At 40.1% G+C, this 23,412-nt stretch overlaps 1 protein-coding gene across 2 annotated transcripts; it reads left to right on the forward strand.

The window, feature by feature from the left end:
• The first annotated feature begins 622 nt into the window (after positions 1–622).
• On the forward strand, positions 623–23,347 carry tlcd2 (TLC domain containing 2). Of its 2 annotated transcripts, XR_003833341.1 has the most exons (5): positions 623–1,175; positions 1,626–1,708; positions 4,662–4,744; positions 20,214–21,682; positions 21,800–23,347. XR_003833341.1 is itself a non-coding variant. In XM_029447195.1 (4 exons), exons 1-4 carry the CDS (start codon positions 997–999, stop codon positions 20,592–20,594), a joined length of 726 nt encoding a protein of 241 aa, XP_029303055.1. In that variant the 5' UTR covers positions 623–996; the 3' UTR covers positions 20,595–23,347. The 2 variants fall into 2 exon arrangements, 1 of the variants encoding a protein (XP_029303055.1); XM_029447195.1 differs by having other exon boundaries at positions 20,214–23,347.
• Positions 23,348–23,412: the final 65 nt, after the last annotated feature.

Consider the following 23,412-nt stretch of genomic DNA (forward strand, 5'->3'; position numbering starts at 1 on the left):
TTTGCTCATTTAAAGTAGCATACCGTGTGTTACATAGGCTATTATGTAGTTGCATGTGAAATAAACTACAATTCCCATAAATCCAAGGTGGTTTGTGAATGGTTGAGTCAATGTTGCCTTCAAGTGATCTTCGTACAATGCTACTTCCTCGGTCAGACAGTACTCTGTGGTGCGACTTAGTGTTTATGCAAGACATTTTACATCGTAGCAAAACCTTGGTGGCATTAGAAAACACAACTATAAAGCTCTTCCACTTTTAAAACAGATATATATGTTTTTACTATGTATTATATAGTTTAATCAGAATCGGGATAAGGTGTACTGCGAAGTAGGTTTCCACTTAAAATGAATTTGCCTTACTGTTTGATGCATAGATTAAATATCTTAAGAGGAAATAAAAGTACAGACAAAATAATGAACAAGTCAGTAGCATGAATATAGAATAGAAAACAACTTTTTGGATATTTCCGATAGCACTTGAACGTAACACAACACATGAAACGTGCTCATGGCCGCGCCCCTTTATAGTAGGGCGGGGAAGAGCCGTCGTTTGGTTTCTGTTGATGTCAAAAAGTTACACAAGCGAGAGATGAGGTTTTACAACAGGATGGTTTCATAACAGTGAAGCTTCACGCTGATTTTCATCACACACTCCCACCGGTCACACAGCTGCAGAGCTTTCTCTGGGGGGGATTATTACAGAAAAATACCACAAACATTTAGTCTGTGGGAAATCTGTTGACAGACTCGTCCACGCCTTCTTTCTCTGGACAATAAGCGTGAAAGAAACACGCTTTTACCCCCCCTCCCCGAGTTTCACAACCCTCCTTGAGTAACAAGAGGTCAGGAGTATCTGGGAATACTCCGGTGTGTCAACGAGATTGTCTCGGTCGTTTTTTCTGTCTGGACAACAGGCGCGTGCGTTTCAACCGCTCACATTGGGGGACAATTGTGCCATTTAAAGTCTTCACCTTTTGCTAAACGCATATTTCAGCCATGGAGTTGAGTTCAGTGATCTTAACCACCGGAGGCTCCGTCGGATTTTTCAGGCTCTTAAACGCGGGGGTCAGAAAACTGCCCATGCCTGAATCTGCCTGCAGGAATGCATGGAAATGGAGAAATATTTCTACATCCTTCGTGCACAGTTTTATCACTGCGATATGGGCAGTGCTTTGGTGAGTGAAAACCTACAAAACAGCTTTCTATGTAATCAGGATGTGATTGAAAAATGAATGGTTTACATACCTTTCGAGCATGGTTTCATAAATGGATGCTGGATTTTGGCACGATTGCATTCAAATTGATGAATTTTATTGCTTTAAATATATTTAGCCTTGACTGTAGATTTAATTTGTATAGTACTCATTGTTAACATTGATGTTTGCCAGTGCTTGGCATCCTAAATTAAATTTTTAATTGCATATTTCTTTTACATTATGATATAATACTTAATTGTATTACAATTATACTACAGTAAGAGTAGTGACTCTACCTTGGTAGTGGCTAATGGGGATCCAAATAAATAAATAATTCCGCTACTAATAACTCATGGTATGAAGTTGAGTTTGTAAATTGTAAAAAAATATCACTCAAATAAATGTTTACACTTGTGTTTATCTTTCCAGCTTTTTCCGTCAACCACAGATGGCTGAAGATTTGATAGAAACTCACTCTGTGTTTTCTCACGCCTTGGTGTCGTTTTCGATCGGTGAGTAGCCTGTCAGCACTTCTACAGCGATAATAATAATAATAATAATAATAATAATAATAATAATAATAATAATGATAATGATAATGATAATGATAATAAACATAAAAAACAGGAATGATTAATTAATTAATGGAAAATAAAACGCTTGTTAAAATAAATGTAAACAAATGAAAGCGTTCAATTTCAAATGGTGCCCTGTGTCTGAATGGTCTGAGTGATGGTGTTGGTGAAGGGGAGGGCTCGAGACTGAGTGCACCCATAGGTGCTGCTGCCACCTTAAGGGAAAATGAGGAGTTGACATTATCCATCCCAGCTCCTTTTCCTACATGGTGTCAGGGCAGTTAAAGGTCAAAGGGATTGTGTAGGTTATCTAAGATATTTATTGTAACCAGCGGATGCAAGTATGTGTTAGTTCAGTTGCATAAGATAATTTAATATCAATGAATTGCACCTGAAGCCAATAAGGAAAGCACATTTTCTGTATGAGTGGAGCAAACATGAGCTTTATTTCATTTTTCATTTCATTTACATCAGTGCCACGATCAGTGCTCAATGAATTAGCTTCTGAAATGTGCTCCATCATCACTATGGCTGTTCATTGTTTCTACAATTCAATGGCATTGTTAATATTGACCATATTGACCATCTGCTCTCCGTTAACGCAATAAGAGACGTATATTAATTTGCATTTTGCTTGATTTCATTAAGATTTCTCAAACCTAAGCAACTCGCCCTGGTTTTTTACTTTTTCTCATTAATCCTTAAAGTATTCAAAAACAACTTGCGGCACGTGTTCCCTCCTTTAATCCACAAATGTATTGGATCTGTGCCGGTTAACAAGGGCTCCCCGAGGATTCCCAGGATGTTTGATATTCTTCCAGGAAGCCCAGCCCTGGATGCTGGCAAAGCAAGAGGCAGTGTCAGTATTTGAAGATCAATGAGGGGCATTATTATCAGTCCTAGCACCAGGCGTAACCCTGTACAATCATGTGACGTCACCTAGACAGTAACTTGCGGAAAAAGTCAGTTGATTTATGTGAGCCGTGCAAGTCAGATGCCAGTGGCTACAGAAAGGGGTGTCATTCATGGAAAAACAAGTGGAGTTTCTCTCCCGGACCCTCCCACTAGAGATGGTGTGATTCTGAGGCCTCAGCAAGATTGTAGCGAGGAGATTTGTTCACCAGATTTGTGCATTCGGCCCGGCTCGCTGGGATACCACGCTGATAACCTCGCAACGACATGCCATAGATGATTTTCCACTTGTTGAATGAAGACCTTGTTCAATGCCTAGAACAATGTCTTGCAGAGCCCAGTAATGTGTGACACTGTTGTTCAGTACGTCACTACATTCTCCTTGTTGCTTTGAATAACCCATTTAGAAAGATGTTCTCTCCACCTGTGGTGTTTCACCCATAGAATAGAATAATAAGTTACTTCTAATACGAGGGGTGCAACTAACGATTACTTTCATTGTTGATTAATCTGTCAATTTTATTCCCGATTTATTGATATGTTTGGTTTACAAAATGTCAGAAAACGGCGATGTTGTTTCCCAAAGACCAAGATGACGTCCTCAAATGTCTTGTTTACTTTCATAGAGGAGTAAAGAAACCCTGAAAATATTCACATTTAAGAAGCTGGAGTCACGTTTTTATTTTGTATTTAATTAATCAAAATAGTTGCAGATTAATTTAATAGTCGAAAACGAATCAATTAATCTTTGCAGCTTTATCTAATACAGAATAAAAGACTCGCTCATAGTGACAGTAAGTATTTCTCCAGGGCACATTTTGTTGATATACTATAAAGAAGTATTCATAATGATATGCATAGTGCTTCTCCAGTCAAGTTCAAACAGACCGCGGAAACAAAAAGCCACAGTAATAAGATGTTTACATGCCGCCGGCTGCAGTAACTTGCCCAGAGTCAGACTAAGCCATGTGTCTTCATCCGCTTTCTTGTACTTTATTGCGTTATTACAACAGAAACATGCATCATCCCGGTTGTTGTCGAACTGGTTTGATGTAAACATGCCAGTGATTCTCACTCAACAAGATCTTGAGTGAGGAAAAAACACGCTTTATCACTTGAATCACTAGAAACCAATTTCTTCTTTGTGTTCAGGCTTTGGTTTGTAGTCAAGGGAAACTCCAGTCGTATCCGATTCCTTTGTTCTCAGTGTAGAACTGTGCGGGGCTTCACATTGGCATCATGCCTGTGATGCAGAACATAAAGAGTAATGCTCTTCTTAAACGTGCAAGATACATTCTTTGTTCCACCTATATGTCAAACGGTACTGAATGAATCATTATAAAAACACAAAGGCAATAAAAGAGATGTCAGTTGATTGGCACTTTTGTTAAACGAGTCACACGCGGCACCAATTGGGTGTTTATTGGCTAAAATTAACCCAAACTTAACCTCTTGTGAAAAACAGCTATTGTTGAAAAAAAACATAATTGGCGTGGCGTTCCCCCGGTCCGTTGTCACTTGTGAAACAGAATGAGCTATCATGGAGACTCTATAATTCAAATAAGCCAATCCTCTCTTTTAATAAGGATTGTTCTGCGGCCGGTAGCTAATAGTGAGACGACCCAAAACATGTCCAAAGGGGTGCTGGTGTCCAACATAATGAGGTTAACTCCAGTCTCACTGAAGCCCTGCGCTCCCTCGTCCCCTTCGTCCCCATCCTCAACACTTTTTCCTGCATTGTGAAAAGCTGTCACCATGGATACAGCTGGTGGTGGGGAAGGGGGTGGGGTTGGTGGATATCAATAGCCCCTCTCCCCAAGACGCATCGTGGTTGCCATTGCTGTCGTCAATGGGCGCAGGGTCCCCCACCCCCCTCCCGATGCACTTGATATGCTCGAGGCTTCTTTCGTCAAATATAAATGAATTGCTGAACCTAGAGATGTCATTAATATTGACTACACGCTCTCTATCCTCGCAGGTTACTTCATCTATGACTTCCTTGACATGGTGGAGTACCAGAAGCTGAGTCAGTCCTGGGAGCTTCTCTTTCATCACATGGTGGTAGGTCTTTCAAGCATTACTGTCACAGTTCAAAACTAGAAGGGCACTAGGAGAGCGAAGACCTCCGCAAAGGTCAAACGTCCTATCTCGCAGTGTTAACCAAAGATAAAAGTATTTGATGTATCCGCCCCGTGGATTAGGGTCCTCTCCAAAATGTAATCGCTTCTTCCACTAAATTTCATGAAAATGGGTCCAGTAGTTTTTACGTAATCCTGCTGACAAACTAAACCAACGTTTCACCTTGATCGTTACTGACAATAGACTAGATTTCACTTTGGCATCTCTGTAAGAACTCCTCTACCTGTACGTACCTCCGCTATGAATTCAATGTACAGAGGTCACAGATAAAGTGTGCAGCTCCAGCGCACCTGTCTGAACCACATGCATGACAAAGAAAGACAAAATACCCGTCTGTCTTGTCTAGTGACAAAGGACAAGTGACTGAGGAACAAAGAGACAATCAGCCTCCACGCCAAGCATTCAACACTCTGTCATGTTTTGAGAAAGATGAACTCCACCCGGCTTCTTTAGTCTCTTGCCATCCACTTAACCGCAGATTCCCATTCAGAGACAGTCATCTTCATGGCCGACCTCCAGCAGGCTGGTCTGTTGTGAGATATTTTCCTGAGGGGAGAACAGGTTCAGTTAACCCTTCCCCCATTACTACTTTTAAACACTACGGAAAACGACCTGAAGTGGAAATATATAGAAGCACATTCTCATTGAATAATTTCGCTCTCTGCTTATGACTGCCTGACCCACATCCAAGTCCGTGCTGATGTTGTGTATTGTTTTCTGTTGCCAAGCTCTCGTCTTGTTGTTGTAGTATATTGCTCACCTCTCGAGAGCTGTTTATTTAACATTTTTATTGGAAGTGTTTCCAACAGGATTAGAGTGGATTTGTAGTTTACAGCAGCCACGATTAATGCGTGTGTTTGGGTGTTAATGTAAGCACGTTTTCAACCCAAAATATGTAGAAATATTTGACTGTTTTGTAGTTTAATAGCGGTACGATAAGATTGAAATTCCTTGCAACAAACTCACAGCATAACCATCAATAACAGACCACTTACGATATTTGTGCGTAAGCAAATAATGCATACAATACAAAAATAGGAAACATTTGCAACCTTTTCCTATGTTGGTTGCTTGAGACCCACCTACTATCAAGCACATTGTTCTCCCCGTGCTATACCTGCGGTCGTAGATTTGCCCAATTGCATCATTTCACTAAATATCTCAAGTATACACAAAGGTGTAGTACATCTTTTGGCCCCGATATGTTCTCTCCTGCGCTGTCCTGGAGCACCTCTTCACTACTCATGATGCTTGTGGTTGCCTAGAGATGAACCTGATGATTGTACTAGCCTGTTAGTGACACCAGGGGTCCTTTTTGTTTCTAGGTGAGATTAAAGGCTCACCTGAGTGAGAACCAGTGTTTCTGTGGTGGAAATGCTAAGAGTCATTCAGGATTAGTTGTGGGAACCAGCTCCAACCCCACCCAGTGGTCCGTGGCAGATGCCTCACAGAGTAGATAGTGGTAATGTCTTTATTTTATTTATTTTTTTAAGTCTTGTTTTTCCCCCTTCACTTCCTGAATGTCTACTGAATGGATGTTTTTGCCAGGCCAGCTGGTCTCAGATTGTCACTAGAGTGTGGGATGGACAGAGACTTCTTCTTTATTCACATGGCTTTCTGTTTCTCAGCAAGCTAAGTCTCTCTCTCTCTATACTCTCTTTGTTTCCCTTCAGTGCCAAAATCAAGACTTTCATTCATTCTTCTGCACGATGTTTGCAGGCTTTCGCTATCTTACCCTCATCTGGCCTTTTCCTTGTATTTTTTGTTGGCTTTTTTTTACATGAAACTATTATAAATTAGGTTGTTGTGTTAGAGGTTCATAAATGGTTGTACAATGTAGTTTTTGCCTGGACACATGAGATGACGATGGCATTTACAAACAAAATGTAAAGGTGGGGATGTAGTTGGGAGAGACCCACCCAACATCGCTATGTATACCGTGCTGCATGTAAAGCATTTACGAGTGACTGAACAAACAAGGTGGTTCATATGACTGGAAAATCTGGAAGGAACACGTATGGGGTGTGTCTTCAGTGGAACATTTTGAACACTGTGTCAACATTTGATGATAAAACAATTCTGTGTTTTTTTTTATTATCAGTCCCACACTGATGGATGTAAGCCATAAAAAATGACTTTATGGACCATTTCACTGAATGCTGTTTTAACTTAAGGTGTACAGGGTTTCTTCTCTGGGGAAAAAAGTATAAAGAAATATTTTTGTGGTCAGACCTGTCATGCACTTTTGTAAATCTTAGTGGCAGTAACAAATGAGTTATAATTTAGATAATTAAGCCTCAAAGTTAGAGGACTAGAGAGAAGATGGAAGGTGTAATGGAAAAGGTCTTACGTTTCCAAAATATTTTATATCTATGTTTTATGTCACTTCTCCAACCGTGATTTTTGTCTCGCATCTGCTCTTTAGCTCAGTTTTGACCCTTACCTCATCCTCAAGTGTTTGGCTGCTGAAATGCACATCTGATAATTGTTTCTCGGCATCGCTTCATTTTTTCTTGCCGTCACTTTAATTTCTGTAATCACTTGTGAAGGTTTCCTCTGCTAGACAAGCTCGCAGTGAAACGGCATGAGGGTTAACATGAGTTTTGTTGATCCCTGTTGTCGCAGTCCAGGAGAAATCATAAAGTCAAACATTCCATGGAAAGTTTTTTCTCCTTCTTATTGAGTGAAGTGGAGATTACAGCTTCTTGTTTCTGTCTGAGGAGCATGTGGGCCCTGCCGCAGTCACTCACGCCTGAAGAGATCCTGTCAGCCAAAACCTTGCGCTTCCTTTGGAAAACAGGAAGTCCTGATAGTTCAGCCAGAAATAGGGTCCCTTCTTCTGAGGAGATGCATGTACCTACTGTATATATGCACAAGAAATATAACATACAGGGTGATACAAAGTAATCAGAGGGGTGTAACCTGTTAAGCATAGTGTTTAATACAGAGTAGACTCAAGTGACGTGTCCTTTTTGCCTTTGTTTGAGGTGGACTAACTGCAGTGCATGTGGTTAATGTAAAACCAAGGTTTGTTTGCTGATCTTGTAAAAAAAAAAAAACCTTGTCCCCCCCAATGATGTTGAGTCTGTTGCAGCCTTGTTTGCCCATGACTCTTGAAATACTGAGCTTGTAATTACAAATATGAGCCAGAAAAGAAGGACGCCAAGCAGAAGCAGAAGGGCAGATTATTTTTTTCCATGAAGAACAAAAGCATGTGAAGAGCCGTATGTCCAATGTTCTCTTTTGAGCTATTCATCAATAACACGCAGTGGAAACACAAAGTGAAGCAGTGTTGCTCTTCTGCTCTCTCTTTGCCCTCTCACAGGGGTTGGAGGTTTCGCAGCATGTTTTCTGTTTCCTTCCACAAATGTCTCTCATCCCTCTCGCATTAGGCAGAATTAAATTACCTCTGTAGAGAGGGGGCCGACACTCCTCAAAAACAGATCAGGGTCGCACGGGTCAATCAGCTGTTTTTGAGGATATGTGCTGTTTCCAGTCTTCTTCTTTAAATCTTAAGAAGTATACTGGTTGGTTCTTGAATACTCTTGCCACTATGCTACTTATATGGATCTTTAGTTGTGTAACATTTCATCATCCTTACTCCAATACGTGTCAGGGAATACTTATATCTAAATGCACAAGTTGCTCTGACACACACAAATGATGAATTATGGGATTATGATGCACCCTCGGGAAGTAATTAATTTCTCAACTGCCTTCTACTACTTCCTAATTTGCAATTATCACCCCAAGAGACCTGTAATAAACACAATAAATATAAAACTTTAGGTTTGAATGAGGTTAATATGTTACAGGCCTACACGTACGTCTGTGTGTTTGTATGCTTATAACCTGGAAATCCTCTTCGGCGTTTGCACGCTCGTATTCACTATGTTTAACCTCAGTCACATTTTCCCTCCTGGAGGTTCATCTTGTACCAGCCTCAGATATGAGTGGAACTTACTTGTCTCAGTTTACCAGGCATGAACATTGATATCTGTGGGAGGTGAAGCTGTCTCACATACCCAACATGGTCACTTTTAGCAGCACAAATGAAACTGTATTTAGTTGTGTGCCATGTTGTCACTGCTTTGAGACCACATGTTACTGGAATGTCTCTACGTCTTGAACTCTGCAGAACCAGATTATCCTGTACGCCTATTTATGTCTTTGTCACTTCCCTTTTCTTCTCTCCAGCTGCTCCTTCCACTAGCTGCTGGTTGTCTAAAGACCCTCCTAATCTGCTGGAACTGCAGTGCAGTCAAACAGCCTGTAGTGGCCAGATTTGTAATCCTTAAAGCTTTGTTTTGTTGGAAGTCTTCATTGTTGAGGTGGCCCTGTTTATTTAAGCATATCTGAGGCTCAGCTGGTCTATATTCTGATAGATGCACTTCCTCCCGTAGCATTACAAAACATGTTGTTGAGTGTTAATGTCAAATAGAAGTGTAGTGTTAAAAACAGCCACGGCCTCTTGGTATTTTATAGAAGTAGCTGATTCAGTATGTATGGTATGTTTTTGTTTTTGCTAGCCAGCCCACAGATATATTTCCAGCCATCCACAATCTGTGGGCTCTGCCACTCCTCCGTTTTGACCCACGCTTCAGTGTGACAAACCACATGGAACGTGGATTGCTTTTTAAACATCTCCAGTGTAACGTTTGTTGTTTTTGCTTAAAGTTTCATAGAACATACAGTTAGCTGAGTGAGAAGTCCTCGACCGATAAAGAGAGGGACAGTTTCACACCACATAGTGAGGATGATGATGGCCGATGAGAGACGCACGCACATTGCAAAATAGAAAAAGGAGCATGTACTTGAGGTTTTTTTTGGCGGGGAAAGATTTATGTGTGTGTGTGTGTGTGTGTGTGTCAGCAGACTCATCTTTTTGGCGGGGAACCCCCAGAAGGTCCCCCCATTCTCAGTGTATCTTGACAGGAGGACAGACATCTGGTCTCCACATTGAACCTCAGGCCCCCAAGAGGAAGAGAGAGACACACACACACACACACACACACACACACACACACACACACACACACACACACACACACACACACACACACAGCAAACCTCCTGCTTCCCGAGAGGCCTCCTGCTAATGTGTGCACCCCCTCAAAACATTTCTGTGCTACAGCTCCACTCCATATATCACACACCCTGTCTTGTTCTCAACTCCCCTGTCTTAGCATGAGCTCCAAACATCTCCCCCATCCCCCCTCGTCCACCTACTCTCTGCAGCTTGTTCCACCCCCTCACATGGCTACATACCAATGACAGCCTCTGTACTCTGGTAGCGTTATATCTTGTTTTTGTGTTTTTTTTCCCCTCATGAAATTTCCTTGTCCGTTGCTTTTCTGAATAGACCATCACCATGTGCATTTGAATGTGAGTAGGCGTGCATAATGCATGCCTATTCAAACTGCACACTATTGAGAAATATCGCTTTGAATAACAAACACCCTTTGGGGCCATAAAGATAGAAAAAACGATTAGCATTGGTTGGGAATTTTGTTTGAAGATGAGAAAAGGGAGGTACATCTTGTGAATAGTGGGTCATTAAAAAGAAATAGTTGACAGCATGTTTGTAAAAACAGACTTAAAGTGTGTTTGTAGGTAATAATAATAATAATATTAATAATAATAATAACTTTAATTAGATAGCACAGTCAACAAATTAAAATAATACATAAAACAGCAAAAGTAAAGATAAAATAATGGATAAAAGTACACAAAATAACAACAAAAAAAATCAAAAGAATCGATCTTAAAAGATGATTTTGTAGATCCTCAGTTAAGCTATTCCAAAGGGGTTGGAGCCCTAACAGTAAAAACTATTTTCCCATCACAGCTAAAGAAATTCATGGTTTATACTTCAGAGTATGAAGTATAAAAAAAGCCAGGTGAGTGTGAATGAGCTTTATATTACATCCTCATCAGCCTACAGTTAGTCGATAGTAAAGAGCATGTGCCATGCTTTCCAAAGAGGCTGGAAAGGCTGAGTGCCCTAAAAAAGGAGGAAGTGGCATTTGTTTGCCGTTGGCATAACGACCAGGAATGCTGTTTGTGTTTGAGGCATTCATCCATCAGCAGGTTTAGAAAGCGGAGGGTAGTTGACACAATATTTGTCATTGCTGAAAAGCAAGGTGGGACAAAGTAGTAACTGTGTCCTAATGCTCTAGAGCTGCAGCATGACAAAGATAGAGAACAAACTTGGCTGAGATCCAGCTGCAGCGGGAATACCAGAGTACTTGCGTATGAATCCAAAAGCAGCGTAGGCGGGTGTGCAAGCATGAGAGTACAGGGCAGGAAAAACCTCACACTGAACGTCTGTAGTAAGTGTGTAAGTGCTATAATTGCTGAAAAGATTTCTACCACTCATATCTGTCGTCTTCCACAACATGCCAAACTACCTTTTTTAAGAAGATGCATTAAATACAAAAATTGGAAACAAAATGATGGTGGAATATGAATTACATTATTACATTATTAGGATTGCCATTGTTCTATTTGTTTAGGAATTAGTATTTTTTCTATAGCTGTACACAACTAAGGAAATTCTTAGTCGACTGTAGCTGCTGTTATACTTGATGCTAGGGTCCGTGTGATGTACATTTACTCACCCATACGAGTTTGTCGACTAATCAATTAGTTGATTAATAAACAGATGTGTAAAACGGAGTTTCTCCACAAATAATCATGCATAAGCACCACTTTGAATCTGTAGATGTGCTCATAATGTTCATATAAATAAGTAATTCAGCATAAAAAGAGGGGGCAGTCCTACTTTTCTTCTTTTCTCTCCAGTCAAAGATAAACAAATAAACATTACATGAACCTTGGGAAAGTCATCTGTGCTTCCTGGACCTAACGAGCGTTAAGAGCTTTGGGAATCTTTCCTTGGCCACTCTGAGCAGTGAGGTAATGACACAGTACAGTACTCTCAAACCAGCGCTCTTCCTTTCACACCTGGTGACCACAAAACATACAATTATAGAGCCTCACCCTGATGTCTCATGTGAAGATGAGGAAAAAGACTCCGCCTGAGCACACATATAATACACTTGCAAATTAAACCCCACGCAATGCTCATTGATCATATTTGCCCTAAATAATTTAGTTTGGGCATATCTGGGGAATTTCTGACCATGTTTGTGACAAAGTGCTGTGCTGCTGTCAGCTGATGGAGTTAACACTGGTCGCATGATATCAGTTATGACCTGTGTGTGTGTGTGTGTGTGTGTGTGTGTGTGTGTGTGTGTGTGTGTGTGTGTGTGTGTGTGTGTGTGTGTGTGTGTGTGTGTGTGTGTGTGTGTGTGTGTGTGTGTGTGTGTGTGTGTGTGTGTGTGTGTGTGTGTGTGTGTGTGTGAGACCGTCTCATGTTTCCAAGCTGCACATCATTTCCTCTCATAGACTCTTAGGCTTTTGTAATGTCCTCCCAGCTGCTCTGGCTAACATCTCTCTGTTGAGCTTCCTATTAGTTTCCTCTCCATCAGCTTCACTGACCTGCATCGAGGAAGCACTGTCTGTCCAATAATGTATTTTTAGAAAAGGATCAGTGTTATGGTGTTCTTATATCTTAAAGGTATAATATGTAACATGTCAACCCTGACTCCTACAAAATTACATTCCCATACAGCTAAACTGCATTATAATAATAAATTGTATTTGTAAAGCGCCTTTCAAAGCTAAAAGCAATCTCAAGGCACTAAAATGCAGGACAACAACAACAACAACAACAGAAAGGTTTGTAGGCTCTTCTAGAGGGAGTCGGTGGCCTGTGGAGCCCTCAGGTGTTCTGGGAGGGAATTCCACAGATGAGGAGCGGCTGAGCAGAAGGCCCGATCGCCCATGGTGCGGAGCTTGGTCCTGGAGGGGTGGAGCAAAGTTTTTTTTTTAGAGGAGTGGAGGTTGCGTGTGGAGGTTTGTTGAGGGAGGAGTTCCTTGAGGTACGGAGGAGCATTTCCATGTATGATGGGTGAGTAGGGAGATTTTGTACTCAATCCTAAGTGAGACCGGAAGCCAGTGGATGAGGACAGCGTCGCAGTAGTCCAACCTTGAGGAGACAAAGGCGTGGACGAGTTGTTCAGCATCTGACAGGGAGAGTGTGGGGCAGAGTTTTGCAATGTTCCTGAGGTGGCATTGTCATGATGAGACATGATTATATTTAGGTTAATTACATTTGAATTAGAATGCTTATACTTTTCTATTTTACATATTTTATCTGTTGTATCTAAAACGCATCCTTCCATTTATATTCCAGTTGGAGCACTGGTTAAAACCTGAATGCTAACTTTGGTGTAACGTGAAGACGGTCGCTCTTTTCCATGTGTTAATGCTGATGGTGACATATCTTAAATGTTTGTGGTTTGCTTTTTCTAATGCTTAAATTACCTCAGAAGAGCTGCTGCTGACATTGTCTTTAGTGGTGTTGCTTCTCAAGCTCTTTCTGACACACACACACACACACACACACACACACACACACACACACACACACACACACACACACACACACACACACACACACACACATGGTAAAGTAGATATTAGGTTTAGAATACTTTTAATCATCACTTAACAAATATGGGTGTGGATATGCTGCCATAGGCATATATGCCTTGCTTGCGTGCAGTTATTGAAAACACCTCATCCATACATAGAACATTTCATAGACTGTGTCAAATCAAATTGATTTATAGAGCCCAATATCACAAATTATACATTTGTCTCAGTGTGCTTTACAGACTGTACAGGTTACGACACCCTCTGTCCTTAGACCCTCGCATCGCACAAGGAAAAACTTCCTAAAAGAAACCCCATAATTAAAGGGGGAAAAATGTTAGAAACCTCAGGGAGAGCAACTGAGGAGGGATCCCTCTCCCAGGACTGCACAGACGTGCAATAGATGTCGTGTGTACAGGATAAACAACATAGTACAAATACAACATTTGACAGAAAGTTTGGATGAATCCAGGAAAATGTCAATAAGGCTTCCCGGTTTCCAGCAGGACCAGGGCAGCAGGCGCAGCCACGATTCATGATCCTGACGTAAACTTTATCAGTGGCAACCTGCCACATGAGACACAGAAACTCCAGGGATGATGCCCCGGATGATGAGTTAGTAACATAAGCTCAAGTCATAAGTGTCAAGCTCCTGTGAACCTTAATGACCTCCAAACCCTCTGTTTGTCTTCTCACATGGTTCCATTAGCGTTCACCACTCACTTTATCCATTATAAAAACAAATAAAAACATTCTGCGCTGGCACTGAACTTGAAATTCTCCTTTAACTGATCCAGCAGGTTAACAGCTAAAGGCAAGGAAACTGGTTCGACATGGAAGTCTTTTAATAACCTTTTTTTTTGTTTCGACTGTTGTAATAAAAAGTGTGTGACAAGGAGGAAGAACACGTTTTTAATTAGAAATAAGGGTATTTACAGGTCCTAGCATTTTAGACTTATGACACTCAGCTTTGACTGCAGCGTCCTGCTCATCCTGCAGACAGAGAGGGAGGGACATAGCACCAGATGTTAGAATGGCACTTGGAGAGCGCAGACCTCTACCAAGGCTAATGCTGCATTCACGTGCTCCTCGGATGGTCCCATTTCCCGATTTGGGAAGTGGTTCTTCCGACTTCAGTGTGTTTGTGAGCTTTAAAACGTAACGTGAAAGCAACATGGACACTACAAAGAAGATGTGTTGGGGTTTTTTTTATTACGCGTTTCAACAACACTTTGATAGCTTTATATTTTATCTCTTTAAAGTTGTTTGGCCTTACAATCACTAACCCTGTGCTTTCTCACAGTTGTAATTCACATGTCTGATGTCTCTGTGCCTTTTTGTTCTCATTTGGTAGCCAGCAATGTGTATTACCTGATCCTGCCCAAGCAATTCTACTGTATAAATGACTTGTGTTTCTGTATTCTCGGGGTCAGAAACGTTGGTTATCTGCCCTTTGAACACTTCTGACTCTTCATTAAATAACACCGAAGCTCTAACTTCTATATTTGTTCATTTCTTACCAGAAGGTGACTAATGTTTCTTATCCCACCACAACCAGTTTACCTCCATGTTTTGTGTTTCCTTTCATCTTTCCTGTTAAATAGTGATTTACCATAATTATAAAAACAATAATTCAAAAGCACAATTATCAACACCTGCCATCTTGACACAAACTTTATCACTCGTGAACTTTATCCCAATTTTCGATTGACCTGTGGACAGAGTGGTTGTTTCCTGTCATGGTAAAGGTCAGGGTTATGGATGATGTTTTTTCTCCCCACTTGCGAAAGCCTCCAATTTCTAAAGCGGTCTTACCGTGTTTATGGCACCGTTTACTTTACCTGCCTACCATCTTTGCACCCAGTGTCTCCCCCCCCCCCCCCCCCCGCCCCCCTGAAAGTGGGACGAGGAGGTCCCTCACCAGGTGTAGAGAACATCTAATTGAGCCCTCAGGGAGGAAAATGCAGGAAAGAAACAGCCGCACTGCCTTGTTTTTCAGCCATTTTGTTGGATTTTATTCAGGTGGCTTTAAACAGGAGGTTAATGTGTATAAGTGCAGTCTAAAAGTTAAATAACACTTTCCTCTTTGGACCCATTTAAAAACCTAAGCACCACCCACCTCACTGTCTGTAACAATAGGTTGCTGAGCTTATTTTTACCAGGCTGCATGAGACTGTTTTCAATTCATAACTTAGGAGTTGTCACGATTTCTATTTTCCTAAACGTTTAAAATGAATCCTATGTCTGTTAAAGATTTCGATTAAAAAGTTCATTCTTAACCATGAAAAAAGAAAAACACATTAGCTGTTCTGGTGCTTCAGTGTATCGGGGGCACGGTAGTGATATGGATCAGAGAAACAAAACACCGGCACTCACAGATAAAGGGTCTTCTTTTTTTATTCTGGGCAAAAACCATAGAGTGTATAGACTGGTGTTTCTTTCAGCTATAAACCATCATCAGCTTAATCCAACCAGCAGAAATCGTCATTTATAAACATAGCTGAGGTTAAACGCGGCCCACTCTTTTTATTTCAATTCATCGAGACTTTTCTCTGTTTTTGGATTGTTCTTTCAAAAGTTTTCTTTAAGAATTGAAGGTAGCACGGGGTTATTAATTCATATACGAAAGGTTCTGGTTGGCTGCAGAGCCGTATGGGTTCATGTAACCTGATGATGACCTTATTTGTTTGGCGAGATCAAATCACAGTTGGCCCTTTTGTCCACATAACTTTTTATGGTCCATCACTTTACATTTTACAGTTGGCATCCCTGAAAAGGTAATGTATTACTGAAGTAGTGTTTGTGACATATGGCTCTAACTTTATTGTGTGTTATATAGCGTGGCCCTGTGAGCCGTAGCGCTATCAGCGTTTATGCAAAGATTAGGTAACGAATAACTCATTGGCTGATAAAGAAACGCTATAAAAGGGAGACTGTAATACCTCCATAAAACTAGATACACGTGCAGGAGTGAAACAAGATCCTGTTTTTTAAATAAGAAACCTCAATAAGTATTTGTTATATGTATGATGTAGTTGTATTTTGTCAATTTCATATGATTCCTTTATAAAATAATGAAGTAACACAGTCTTTGTTACTGAATTCGTCTTCATCTTATCTTAGCGTTGAATAAGGTTGTGTGACCTTCCTATTCCCGTGTTTCATCGCGTTTTATCTTCCCAGATCAGATTAAAGTTGCCTGATGAGTCACGCTGGATGGTCTGGTTGTGGCTGTGGTTGAATAACTGTTATGTGGGTCCTTTTAGAGGTTAACCCGGGTATATGATCTTGTTTTTGTATGTTCAGGGTAACAGATGAGGGTCCAAAGAGTTCATGCTGTCCTTGCTTTTTGCTTTGAACCAACATGGATGGATGTTTTTATAACATATACACACACACACACACACACACACACACCAGCCCTTCATGTGTTGTTATTACTGCAGGTATTGTGGTTGTATACTGAATACAGTAAGAGTTCTCCACTGTACGTTTTATAACTTGTTTCATCACCTGTCTCCTCTCAGCTCGTGTTTGTTTGTAAAGATGGAGCAATGTTGGTTTCATATTTAGTGTGAGGTAGTATAAGAAGCGTACTGTGTATGTTTAATAAGGGGTTTCGATCTCGCATCATTTCAGTCCAACTCAAAACCCAAGCAGGAGGTTAAATATTTGCTTTTAAATTTGTCCAGCACTGATACCGGATTACCTGTGATTTTAAGACTTCCTCTTCATACACTTTTTTATTTTTAGAAGCGATGTAAGGCTGCTTTAAAAAAAGAAATTAAAATATACTCATATCATAGTTGGAGCAAAATGAAGCAGTGGCCTTTTAGTCCAACATGTGTCCTGTGGTTTTAGCTCAATATAAATACATTTATTCTCGACATTTTCTGGAACTAAAGCCATTGAAGTGCAGAACAAACATGTGGTTGATACTTTCTTACAAATCCAATGGATTATTATATTTTATTTATATGCAATGATCACAAAACACGTAATTCAGCCAGACGCCGGTTGCCAGTTTAGTTTGTTGTTGCCATGTTTGAGTTTTCAGACTCTGCATCACCTCTCATACAGACACCTGCCCTGCTACCACAGTGCAATGTCACAGGACAATAGCGTGTGTGCGTGTGCGTGTGCGTGTGTGTGTGTGTGTGTGTGTGTGTGTGTGTGTGTGTGTGTGTGTGTGTGTGTTGTACTGAAAAGCCACTTGTTCTGTTGACATAACTGTTTTCCCCCCACAACACGCTGACTTTGATGAGTCAGGCTTTTGCTCGATGCGGTGCTTTCACTGTTGTAACTGTAATTATTCCCTGACTTTGTTCGTCATCACTCTCTAACGTAGAGAAATGTGTTTAGGGTTATGCCAAAAAAGTGAGGTGTGCTTGTTGTTGTAGTAGAGAGTTGAGCTGAGGTTCTGCTACATTTTTCAAATGCTTTATTGCAATGTTTCGTTCATCATCTTCCAGGCTATTGTTTACGTCAGAGTCATTTTTACACGAGTGAAAGTAGCAATCCTTAAGATTTCAGAGTTTCTATTTGAGTAAAAACACTGGAATTGTCCTTTAGAGTTTAGCGGTCTGGAGTCTTGTTGTTGATACATGAGCTTTACGTTTTTTAAACTGTGTGCATAGTCACATTTGTAATTGGATACAATGGAAAGAAATTGTTATACAGCTTTTTCCAGGAATGTCACCGCACACGCCCAGTTTTTAATATGGCAATATATAAATATATATATAAATATTGCAATACTTCACCAGAGGGCGAGAGACTCAATCCCCATTGTGTTAACTCCTTAGGCGATAGGCTTTTTGGGGGAAGTTGTTGTTTAAAAGGAACGTGGGTGTTGAATGCTGTACAGATTGTAAAGCCCCTTCAGAATAAATAGTGATTTTTATATTGGGCTATATAAATAAAATTGTATTGTACTGACTACTTAATGGCCAGTGAGGGATATTGTGCTGCTGACTCCTCACATGACCTGTTACTGCACTACAGTGTGTCGCATGACTGACATTAGAGAGGGCATGACCTCAAACAAGACACACAAACACAAGATGCTTCTCCAACTGAGCCATGACTCAAGGTCAATCTCTCACCCCACAGTGTATCCCATGACCCGTACTAACTAACTAACTAACTAACTAACTAACTACTAACTAACTAACTATCTTTGGGTTTTGGACTGACAGAAAAAGACATTTAAAGACATCAGTTTGGACATTTTTCACTAGTTTCTGACATTTTATAGACAAACAATTGATCTAGAAAATAACCGGCAGATTAATTAATGATGAAATTAATGGTTAGTTGCAGCACTATTGGGCGGTAACAAGCCTGAGAATAAAAAGTACACAGTTTGTCCTCCTGCCGCTCTACGAGTGTGCTCTGAGTGTGAATGAAGCTGGTGAATGTTTCTGGTGTGAGAGCGGATGCCGACTGCTGTGAAAAGCTGGCTGCACAACCTGTTTTGGTATAAACACATTTGTGTCATCCACATTTTACACCTGCAGCACGGCTGCTGTGTGAGTGCGTTAGACGGCCGCTTTCCCTTCTGTCGCAACATATCCGATACCATCTGTGATCCTTCACAGCAAAGTCAGCGGACAGGATTGGTTGATTTGCATCGGTTGACCGCTTTCAGACTGCTTTTGAGGGATGTCTCTGCCATCTTGTGGAGATGTTGTGTTGGTTACCAAACAAACTTTCATAAGCACTGCTCAGCAGAAATGAGTCACGGGGGTGAAGTCCTACCACATGGTCGTTGCGTAAATTACTGTGAAAGAAAACGTACAAACATCAGCACTGAAAGGGAGTTGAAATATGGAAATGAATCTAATCTGAGAATTATTAATAATTTCCCCTAAATGATCTTGACTACTGCCTTCACTAAATGTAAAGCACAATCCCTTTAATTGAAGGATATTAGATTATTAGATTAGATTGTCACTTTATCCACTTGTCAAATGAGCAAATACCATATTCTTTAAAAGCGCTGCCTGCAGATGGGCATGTCTTAACACTCAAACTGTTATGCACTTTTTCAAGATGCATAATGGTATTGGAATCGGGTAGGAAAATGTTAGTTCATATTTGTCAGCATCAAAAACTACAAACGGGTGCATCCCTGCATTTTATTGTGGTGTTAGTGATATTTTAACCCCGCCAGTATCGATTTAACACTTACATTGTATAATGACTTATAAACATACTTGTAATGCATTATAATCTGCTCATAGTACTGTATAATTATAGTTATAAGGAGTCATAAATATTCATAATGCTTTGTAACAATAATCATAACACATTATAAAGCATAAGCATAATTCTTCATAATTACTCACTGACTTTTTCTATGCAAGATCATAGTCTATTATCATTTCCATTGTAATTATGTGTTATATATCCTTGTTATAATGCATTATAATGGGATTATAAATTGATATAAGTGTTCATTGGGTGCTTTAAGTGAAGTACAAATTAATATTTTGAACATTTGTGTGTTCTTGCATAGATTTAAGATATGTTTTCACTTAAACCAAACAATAACCAATTGGAGTAACTTATAATGACATTATAATGCATTACAACAGTGATTATAATGCATTATACAAATAATATAATGTATTACAGCTATCTGAACTATGATCCCTGCAAAGAAAATGTCAGTGAGTGACAGTTATGATTTTTATAAGTCATTATAAAATGCTTTATATTGTGTATGATATATGCTTAGAATGATAAAGTACTATAAGAAGATTAGAACGCATTATAAGTATGTTTATAATGCATTATAGACATAGAAAATGTTACCAAAATACTGTATCTTTATGCTCTGCCACATCCATTAACCTTCCTCTTCCTTCTTCTTCTTCCCCTGCAGGTGATCGCATGTTTCGGCTTCTCTGTGCTGACTTTCCGCTACGTGGGCTTTTCCGTGGTGGCCCTGATGGTCGAGATAAACTCCGTGTTCCTCCACCTCAGGCAAATGCTGCGTATGGCTGGCAATGCCACAGGCACGCTGTACCGGGTCAACAGCATCATCAACCTGGGCACGTACGTGGTGTTCCGCATCAACACGCTGGCCTGGATGACCCGCTGGCTGGTGCTCAACAGGGACAACGTACCCCTCCTGGCCTACACGCTGGGCAGCGTCGGCATGGCCATCATGACGGCCATGAATATTGTGCTGTTTTATCGGGTACTCAAGAGCGACTTTTTGAAGAGCAGCACCCGGGAGAACAAGAAAGAGAAGGAAATGTAGAGAGTAGAGGACACGAGAAGGATTATAATTGATAAACACTCGCTACTGTTTGTTAACGCCCTGTGGCTGAGATTTGGCACTGGTTTGCTCGTGTGTAATACACTCCCAAGCTGGGAGATGTAGAGATGTTTATTTGTATGTCTACTGTACAGGTACATGCATACAAGTTGTAATCAAATGGCCTCAACCACAGATCACACACAGCCATTATGTTAAAAGCTACATTTAGTTGTAGTTTTAACTTCAGGCTTGTGTACAAGTGTGGTCGAATCATCCTTCAGTGACGTTAGCAGCTCACTAATGGTTAATGCAGGATTTTGTCATATGAACAATTTAACGCCAGACGCCTTATTTCCCACAGGGTGTTTAAGCTAACCCACAAAAACCAACCTACTAACACTCAAAACACACAACAAATATTTCCATACAAAGCAAGTACAAATATCTTAAGAATAACCATTTATTTATATTTATATTTATATATATATGAATATATTATACTATACTGTTGTGGGTTAATCCCACGTAACATTTACCACTGAGTAAAAGAATCTGTGGAATCCAAACCCTCTTGTTGTTCAACATTAGCACTGCTGAGGTTCATTTCTCTTTTTGTTCTCCAACAGATCTCCTCGATTAACAAAACTGCCTGCTACCTCAGAAAGCTTGCAACAATTATTATATATTTGCCTGACTCTTTCACAAGCTTTGCTGTCAGTTGTTTGTTATTATTAGAGCAGAAACTTGTAAAGAAAGAATTGTATACAAAAAGGGATATTTCTTATGAATATCCAGCAAATACCAATGTTTACTTCAGGATAGACTTCGGTAATCGAGTGATGGGTGAATACTTTGAAGTGGCATGAACATAAAACACATCAGGTTTGATGACACAAAGCAGAACTGTTTGATATTTTGTAACTAAACAATCATGCTTTTCCAAATTGTATTGAAATGAAAAATCATTTAGAATTGATAAATCAGACCTAGATAAGATAAACTTAACTTCATTGAGTTAAATACAGTGTAGCCCTAATCCTTAAAACAACTGGAGGCCCTCAGATCTGATTGTCAAACCGTACTGGGTTGTCGTGTCGGTAGATCTTGGAGGAACTAAACAAAATCAAGTAGATTTTGACTCTTGACGGACGATGTCTGCTGTACTTTTCCGACTCTTTAAACCAGTAAAATGGAAACAAAACAAGCTAAAAGGCAATAAGCAGTGCTGCAGAACTTACTGACATTAATATTTTCATGGTTTGTATCTAAGCCTTTCGTGGGCGCGTGAGTTTGCAGTAGGAGCTTTCAGACAGACCGGCGTTGTTATTCTTCATTTGGCCTTTAGAGGGCAGCACATTCCTCCACACTCCCTCAGTGATCTCAACACCAGAGATGTCCTTATTTTGTAACATTTTTGTAGATCTGTGCCTCTTTAATTTGTACGGAGAGATGCAGAGAAATTCCTGAGGTCTGAGATCTGTGAATACAGCAAACTGTTGTACACGCGGCTGCACTCTCTTCCCACTCACATCATGCATTACAGTCCTTATATGGTATGGAAATATCTGATGCTTTTTTCTTGTGTCTAATCATTGTTTGGGAGGTTGCACTGTGTTTATTTGTAAATTATTTGTACTCAAAAGAAGTTGAATGTGCCTGTTGTGAAAAACTGTTTATTATAGTGAAGCCGATATGATTGCATAAGTGGTGTTGTTGCGAGGCATTGTGCCACTTTGGGTCTGAACTGCTCATGTTCAAGCCCTAAAACCAGGCTGTCCAATAATATTACAAACACAGTGAAGAGACACGGACATGCTGTACTCGGATACATGACACACACACTGTACACTTAAATGCAGTTGATGAAATGACACAGACACAGACATCACTGCACTTCAGAATCGGCACTGATTGGGTGGGAGACTGTTAAATTTGGATTATTGTTGTCGTAGCTGATTCAAAGATCAAAAGCAACTCCCTTTTTTAAATTTTATTGATAATTTATATTTGCAACTTTCTTTTCTTTTTTTCAAGTCTCCAAAAGGCTTAGAGCAGCTTTGTGGTTGTAGTGAAGACAACTGGTGACTGTTGAAGTTCTTTCTGACAAGAAAGCTTATTTTTGTGAATGTGTTGAGGCTGTAGTGTTATTGCAAGTATACAGTATGTTGCGGTGTGCTTTTAGGAATTGTGATAACGTATAGCTGCCACCTCAAGATGCCTCCTCTTATCAATGTTGTAATGACACTGAGGGGGAAACGAGCTGCTTGTTCTGCTCTCTGCGGCAGCGGTTATGAAGTCTTGTTGCCACACTGCCTCGTATTTCTCATCATACACAGTAAATGTTGACTGCATTGATTTGTATCACAACCAATGAAGATGACCAGTTTCGTGTCCTTGCTTGTTGATTTATAGGTTGTTTTTTTTTCTGGTGGTTGGTGAAATATTGTTAAGTATGAAAAAATGAAGTTCATAACAGTGAGGACTATTGGCACAGTGCATCATGTCAAAGACTTGAAACCCTCCATCGAGGGGAAATATTCAAACGACTGAAGCAAGCGAGACCCACTGAGGTCGTAGAAAAAGCAAAGATCAGCTTTACCGATTTAAACTGTCCTGTTTCACTGAATTATGCCTTTAAGTGTAAATATAAAAGTTTTATTTTTTCATCTTTTGGCAGATTGTTTTTAATTAAAACTCCAATTTATATGTTTATATATTAACATTATTTGTTCAACGTGAAAATAAAAAAAGGATGAACAAATGTTGTGTTTTTCTTTCCTTGAGATGAACTTTTTACTAAAGTTAATTTGTCTGACAG

This window comes from Cottoperca gobio, chromosome 13 (genome assembly GCF_900634415.1).
Source record: "Cottoperca gobio chromosome 13, fCotGob3.1, whole genome shotgun sequence".
NCBI lineage: Eukaryota > Metazoa > Chordata > Actinopteri > Perciformes > Bovichtidae > Cottoperca > Cottoperca gobio.

Bases quoted from the DNA above. Each gene is read 5' to 3' on its own strand.
- tlcd2 (XM_029447195.1), top strand. From the start codon at position 997: ATGGAGTTGAGTTCAGTGATCTTAACCACCGGAGGCTCCGTCGGATTT. The intron at 1,176-1,625 runs GTGAGTGAAAAC...TTATCTTTCCAG, and splicing joins GCGATATGGGCAGTGCTTTG to CTTTTTCCGTCAACCACAGA. The intron at 1,709-4,661 runs GTGAGTAGCCTG...CTATCCTCGCAG, and splicing joins CTTGGTGTCGTTTTCGATCG to GTTACTTCATCTATGACTTC.